At 41.4% G+C, this 7930-nt stretch overlaps 1 protein-coding gene across 1 annotated transcript; it reads left to right on the forward strand.

Moving 5' to 3' along the window:
• The first annotated feature begins 6970 nt into the window (after positions 1-6970).
• LOC135975119 (olfactory receptor 11A1-like) lies at positions 6971-7930 on the forward strand. The gene has a single exon (XM_065565167.1). It carries the CDS (start codon positions 6971-6973, stop codon positions 7928-7930), a length of 960 nt encoding a protein of 319 aa, XP_065421239.1.

The following is a 7930-nucleotide window of genomic DNA, read 5'->3' on the forward strand; positions in this document are numbered from 1 at the left end:
CCTAAGGCCTGAACTAAAGTAGTGGTCCTGCTTTGCTGATATAAAGCAAAGAAGCACAGTTAGCAGAAGTCAGGCCCTGGCTGCTTGTAAGCTCACAGCACAGCGCTGGTATTATAAAAACACACACATTCCCAAGAAGTGCTAGGCACAGGACAATCCAGCAAATACATTCCAGAAGGGTGGTACCGGAACACCGCAATACCAAGTATGGTACAAACCTCTCCCCCCCCCAAGGTGATAAGAACACACTGGACGATTCTCAAGATAAGGTCAGGATGACAGAGTGATGGATACAGATGTTTTGATCGAATCAGCATGTACTATGTAATGGGTGGTAACTAACGACATCAAAGGGTGGTAACTAACCAAGTCAGAGGGCCGATATGTAATTTGTTAGTATTGGTGTATAAAATGGAGTCTCAAAGGGAGTGTCTTTGGCCAGAATAGGGGGCAGTGGAAAGTCCCTCTACTGACTGAGTTGTGTCCATTGTCATGGGCATACATGTGTACCTGTAACCATTGAGCCAGGGCATTAGGACCTTGCTACATTTACAATAAACCTGACTGAGTGCCTTTGCAATTGAAATAGGTCTTGTGGTATCACTGGGTGTAATGATTGAGGTCTGCTTGGCCAATTATCTGCACAGAGCTGGGACAGCACACACAGAGAGAACACACACATTCAGCCAAGATCTAACCACATTAAAAAAAAAAGACAAACTAAGAAACAACCTATGGGGTGTGGAAATACAGATAAGGAAAAGTGGGTATATGCAGAAGGTGTTAGGTGTGGTCAGAAGAACAATATAAAAGAGGCTCCCTGGTTGGGTAAAAGTGGGAAGACTCCATAGGATGACCCCAAGGGAAACCCCAGCAGGAACCTGTTAAGAGACACATCAGACCCTACAATATTTTTGAGGATGTGAGTATGACTACAGTCACAGACATGGCATGGGTTTTATGCATGTTGAAGGTATAATCATAGGTGGCCTATCTGGATGCTCCAGTCAAGTGGGAAAAGCCAGTTGGAGCACAGAGAAGATTTAACACCTGGGCCCTCTATCAAAGACATCATTGAGCAATATGGTAGCTGTGTCCAGACATACACAAGCAGGGTGAGGGCTTTCAAAAAACCTGGTTTTCCCTGCAAGAGGGAGACAGAGTCATGGAGAGAAACTGAGGCTAGGCTGGATACCAGGAATTTCTTGGCTTCCTAAGAGGATGTGAGTTTGGTTCACATCTTATCCTATGACTGAAGATGGAAAACCATCAAGATTGACTTGTAGAGAAGCTTTCATTTAGATGAGACTGAATACAATTTCATAGAGTTTAAGGCCAGGACATGGCAGAGTCAATCAATTTTTTTCCCATAGGGCCATGGGGGTCAAATGCACCCCCTGTGTAACTCCACAGAGATAAACAAACTAACAACATGGATGAGTCTAGCCCTTTCAGTTGAGTTATTTCCTCCAGAATCTACTCCCATGCCCATTAAGGATAATCAGAGCATCATAACCTCATAGGTGGCTCCTCAAGGAATTTCCACATGGTCTGTTTGTTTTAGGAGCTATTGATAACTGCTTTCCTGAGCTGAAGGGATGTTCCTTGTATGCTATGCAGAAGCAGAAGCAATGACAGTGCCCCAAGCTATCCTAAGAATAAACAAAATTTCCTGTCATCAGTCCCACACTGGGCAATGGGAAGCAAATGAGATCTCATTTCACACCATGGGACTATTGCAGGGAGCTCAGTGTAGACAGGAAGTAGCTGGCTCAGGGCACAGGGAATGAGGTAGATTCCTTCATCTTTAGGGATCTTCTTCAAGCAAGTGAGTAGCCTGCAGCAGCTGTACCCTTTATGACTGCTGAGAAAAGAGCGGTTGAGATTTCTCCAGGTCCTGGACAAGGAACCACAGCACACACACCCCAACCAATCCTATTGAGCTAATTGGCTTATTTTGGGGACTGAAGGCCCAACCCTAACCTAGAAACACAATCTCCAAGCAGGGGATTCAGTTTCCATCTAAGCCATTGGCTTCTCTTTGAATAATGCAACTCTCCTGGTTCAGGACACCTGTGTTCCCCCTCTGTGGTCCACCAAGGGCAGCCATGCTAAGTTCTCAACTAATCAGCCATCATTTCTCTTTGGCAGAGACCCATGTCTTTCTCCCTCCTGAACGGGTTTTTGCACAGTTCCCTGCCTACGGTGTGATAACACCAGCAAGCCAGGCCATGTGAAAGGCCAGTGTCTCCTTTGCTGTCTCTTTGAAGGCTATGGACCACTGTAAAATGCGAGTGCCAAGTGTGTTTGGTGTCTACAGGATTCAGCAGCAGCTGAGCAGGGATTTCTTGAATACCAGTGGAACCTGATTCTGGCATTTAGGCACTTAAGTCCCTTCTTGCTCTCGTTTCAAGTAGAGGCAAAGGTAGTCTTACATTTCAGACAGGCGAATTGCAAGCTTGAGTCTCTGATGTTAACCCTTCCATCAGGATTTCAGGCCCAGGAGACGGTCTTCAGTCAAATAATTGAATTATTTCAGTAAAGGTCTCCCCTTTGTGTCAGCCATCTTGTTTTCATTGTGAAATTGTATCACCTTTGAGTTCCTCATGAAATGAAAGGAAATATAACACCTTTGAAATTTTGTGAACATTCTTCTAATCTTTATATATCTGCTTTTCAATAAATGGATTCATTAGTTGTTTTCTAGAAAGCTAAAACAGGGTAGAGATGACAAACAGGTTACTCTCTAGTTATCTATGTGTGGTGAAGCAGTAGAGAGACTGTAGTGAAGGTTGGGTCAAGGTTTTCAGTTGAACAAGAGTCATTCCCCTTGCTCCATTCTATGTCCATGTGATTATCTAGGACATTACACTTAGAATGTATCACGTCCTTTGGTCTTTTTCTGGTGCATAATAACTTTAACCAGTTTGTTTCCTTCTTCTTTCTTTCCCATATCATCCCTCCACAGACTGTATGCTAGTATTTGAACCCCATCTTTATACTCCAGTCTATTTCTTCCAGGTTAACCGATCCTTCTTAGACCCTTTTTACTCCTCTGTCACCCTCCCCAAACTCATGGCTAACGCTTTCATCAACACCAGATTGATCTCTTTCTCTGGATGTGTTGAACAAAACTATATAGTTGTCACTTTCGTTGCTACAGAGAGGAATCTTCTTTCTTTTCATACAGCAATGGCATATGTCTGCTATGTTGCCATATCCAACCCTCTGCCTTAGAGGGCTATCATGAACAGGGGCAAATGTGCCTAGATGTCAGCTGGTTCTTGGAGTCAGTTAGGGGAGAGGAAAGGGCAGCTGTACTGTATAATGGGCACTAGGGGCAGCAGAGGGTTTGGGATTCACTGCACATTAAGGGATTAGGCCTTTTGAAAATGCTACTAGATGCCTATTTGCATCTGTAGATGCCCAAATATCTTTAAACATTTGTCCCATAACACTCATTGAAAGTCAATGTGACTTAGGCACCTAACTCACTTACACACTTTTGTAAATCCCCTGAGATACCAATGTCCATCTGTCAGTGCCTAATACCTTTGGAAATCTGCCCTTTTTCTCTTTCTACCTGAATTATCTGTGTTTAAATTGAGGATAATACTCTTCTCTACCTCTCACAGCAGCTCGGAGGATAAATACTTTTAAGTTTTTGGGATTCTCAGAGACTTTGTTGATGGGGGACAGGTAATGGTGACATAGACAGGACAATGGAGTGTATCTCATCAAACTTGTGAAGAGACTGAAGTCAAGCGTTTTACTGTCTGCATGATTTTCCTTTGAGATTAGATGTTCTCCATCATTAAACTTGTTTGTACAGTCTGATGGATTTCTGATAAATGGTCCCTTCCCACAGTTTAAAATTCCCAGCTGCAGAAATGCCCAGGGAGATCTCATCCTCTCACAGAAAGGATAATTTATCCCAGATAAATATTGAATCGAGAGAGTCTTTTGCACTTTCATAAAAAAACACAAGGCAGAATATGCCATCCAGATCAACAGATCTGAGAACACCGTGAGGAAGAACCCAGTCTCTATATCCATGGTGCCTTATATCCTAGGTGAGTGCTCTCACTGCTACCATAAAACTTATGAGGGAGCTACTTCTGGTCAGAAGAAATCTGTGACTCTAAAGAGGGTTCACAGCTGAGAATACAAAGCCCAGACCAGTGTTTTTATCCAGTCCAGACTGAGGCATCCAACTCCCTAAGAGTGCTCGGGACACACTACACCTCTCCTTGATATCTTAGGTGGCTCCCCGCTGAGCGAGCTGGCTTTTGTGAATCCCATTTTGAGGTGCCTATCTCTCCCACCATTCATTCTATAGAATGCCTGGCTGCTAAATTCAGGTTTTGTGAATCCCAGTGATTTTCTAGGTGCCTATGTCCCTTTGTGGTTTTCTGGTTTGAAGAATCAGAGAAGATGAAACACAGGCCAGTCCATCTTCATTCTCTCCCCACTGCAGGATTTTCCCTCATAGAATGTTATCAGCTATGTTTATTGAGATATATTACAGACACTCTCTGTCTCTCTCTCTTCTCATATACTCTCTCTGTTTCTCATTTAGACCCTCTGCTGACCTGGGAATATTGGATGTATGTAGTGATAGATGAATGTAGCTCACTCTAAATGTACAAAGAGTTCAGGGAGCATGAGTTAATATTGAATCTCCTCTCACTGCTTTCTTGTTAATTTAATTGAAATGTTTGGAAGATGCAAGCCTGGAAAACTAATATTTAAGATGAAGATGTTTTGACATCCATTCCTGGGATAGAGTCCAGTATACATGGGATGTTCTAGAAGTTTTGACTTGAGATTGGTTAGTTATAGACACTGAAAAAGTCCTATTTCTTACTCAACATTTTATTCCTGGGATAGTTTCTTTTTGTGATTTGGGGTCATCTCTTTTTTTCAAGAAGTTCACATATTGAACATTAGATCACGTCAAACATATTATAATTTCTACCAAAAATGTCAAAGGAAATTAATATTGTTTTTCTCAACACCTTTCCCTGAATTTTTCTTGTATTTTTTTTTAAATCAGAATGAATACCCACCAAAGGAATAGTTGTGGTTCTCAATAAACCCAAAACATCATTTTACATTTTTAGAACGCTGGAAAAAATTGGTATTTTTTTTTAATTTTTCAAAGGAAATTTTAACAATTTCAGTGATAATCAATATTCTCCATTTAATAAGGAAGCCAATTTTCATCACAGTACAGAACAAAGAAACACAAAAAGTTCAACAAACCTTTTTAGTTTCCCAATTCATAGTTACATTTAATACACCTGTTAGAATCTGCAATGAAATGCAGAGCAACCTGGCCACCAGGAATTTACACAGGGTTTTAGGCAAGATATTTCAGAATATTTGGAAAGTCTGTGGGCTAGAGGATTTAATGGGAGAACTCACCTTTGTGTAATTTCTGAGTTGGGTGTACTATGAAACAAATCACATTAAGGCACATAAGTGCTTTTGAAAATCCCACTAGATGCCTAAGTACCTTTCAGAATCAGGCCATTAGACTTTTGAAAATGTTACCCTTTCTGCCCAAACCCCTTATGCTTCTTTGAAAATCCCAGACTAAGTAAGCAAGTGTGATTTATCTTCTTGGTCCATAGGACTCTCACAGAAGAATCTCATGCTAAATGAAAAATAAGGCAATAAGAAAGCATCTTTCTCAGCTGAGGTGTATATAATCTTGATGCCAGCTGATGAGCTTCAGTTATAATGAAACTGTTTCCAGATTCAGAAGTATTCAACTAGAAGTATGCGATTCAAACGTCAGGAACTTGACCTTTAAGGATGATAGACATGTTTTTATATTTTTGTTAGCTTCACGGGTATACTATTATATATTTTTATGTGTAGGCTGAATGAGGAATTGGAAAGTCAGGAAATCTTATAAAAGTAGACTAAGTAGAAGTGAGGGAGGTATCTTCCATTATAGAGAATGGTTTAAATCTTGACTGTCTCATGTTTCAATTCACTGGGCCAGATATCCAATGCAAGTGCAGTCAAGGGGTCAGATCTTCACCTCGAGTAAACTGGTGTAGCTCTGGAAAGTTATTGCAGCTCTGCTGATATAAAACAGTTTGAAGATATGGGGCCAGATTTTCAAAGGAGTTTATGAGCGCCTTAAGATGCATATAGGTTCATAGTACAATTTTCAAAAGGTCCCGAGTAGGCTGGGCACAAGAAAGCTCATCTAGCTTTGAAAGCTCCACTAAAGGGCTAGAATCACAAAGGCTTGTTGATATTGTCAATGTGCCTAAATTTTAGGCATCTAGAAAACCACTGGGATGGTCTGCTCTGGTGTGGGGCAGAAACGTAGCCACCTGGGGGACTTTTACAACCAAAAATTAGGCGCTGAACAAGTTTAGGCATCTTCGGGTTTGGGGGGCTTCTGAGTGGCGATTTTGTGAATTCCAGTGGGGCCTGATAATGGGATTTCGGTGCCTAAAGTGGCAGTTAGGCAGCTGAATCCTGTTGTGACTCCAGTCCTAGGCAGCTACCTAAATAACTTTGAAAATCAGGCCCTGGTTGCTTAAGAAAGAAAGTTGTCTGTCAGTTTTCAGTAACTCAGAAGGGATTTGGATTCTTTCCAAACAAGTGTATGGGAATAGTTGGGAAAACATGGTGTGTGCATGATACCAATGAGATCAGAATTAGATTTGGAAGAAATGGAGATGGCACCAGTTGTGTCAACCAGGTTTGTGGCTAATGAAATGTCAAGTCACTTTTAAGCTACCATCAGATGCCTCAAGCATCAGCAATACCAAAAACATGCATGTTCATTATCTCAGCTATCAGCTGAAACATACCGCCAGTAATCAGCAGGAAAAGGAGAGTTTAAATTATCTTTATAAATTATAATGATTGACTCTGTATTAATTTTCTAACTTCATCAAGTACAATTGTAGAGCTTTTGTTTAATTTTCTGTAGGGACTGTTCATGGAAAACAGAGACAGGAGAAATCAATCAGTGACGGAATTCAGCCTTCTGGGATTCGGGAATCTCCCTGAACTGCAGACCCTTCTCTTCCTGGTGTTTCTAGTGATCTACATTGCGACCATGGCCGGGAACATCCTCATCGCAGCACTAGTTGTGGCTGATCAGCACCTTCATACCCCCATGTATTTTTTCCTTGGGAACTTGTCTTGTTTAGAGACCTGCTACAGCTCCACTGTCCTGCCTAGAATGCTGGCCAGTCTCCTGTCTGGGGACAGAACCATTTCTGTTAGCAGCTGCATCATACAATTTTATTTCTTTGGTGCTCTGGTGGGTACAGAGTGTTTCCTCTTATCCATGATGTCATATGATCGGTATTTAGCGATATGCAAACCACTGCATTATACAGTCCTCATGAATGATAGGTTCTGTCTCCAGCTAACTGTTGGATCTTGGATGAGTGGGTTTCTGGCTATGATCATAATAATAATATTGATGTCACAGTTAACTTTTTGTGGTCCAACAGAAATAAACAGTTTCTTTTGTGATTTCATCCCAGTAATAAAACTCTCCTGCAGTGATCTCCATGTGCTGAAGGTGGTTGCTTTCATATGCTCTTCAATATTCTCAGTGATTCCATTCATTTTAACTCTGACATCCTACATTTGCATCATCATCACCATCCTCAGAATCCCTTCCACCACTGGGAAGCAAAAGGCATTTTCCACCTGCTCTTCGCACCTCATCGTTGTTACCATTTACTATGGGACACTAATCATTGCCTATATGTTACCAAAAACTGATACGTTGAGAAACCTGAATAAAGTATTCTCTGTCTTCTACACTGTCATTACACCTTTGCTCAACCCCCTCATCTACAGCCTGAGAAACAAAGAAGTCAAGGAGGCCCTCAGAAAAGCTCTAAGTAAATGTGTGGCTTTTGCAAGAGTCATGGAAATGTAG

The sequence above is a fragment of the Chrysemys picta genome, chromosome 13 (assembly GCF_011386835.1).
Source record: "Chrysemys picta bellii isolate R12L10 chromosome 13, ASM1138683v2, whole genome shotgun sequence".
NCBI lineage: Eukaryota > Metazoa > Chordata > Testudines > Emydidae > Chrysemys > Chrysemys picta.

Bases quoted from the DNA above. Each gene is read 5' to 3' on its own strand.
- LOC135975119 (XM_065565167.1), top strand. From the start codon at position 6,971: ATGGAAAACAGAGACAGGAGAAATCAATCAGTGACGGAATTCAGCCTT.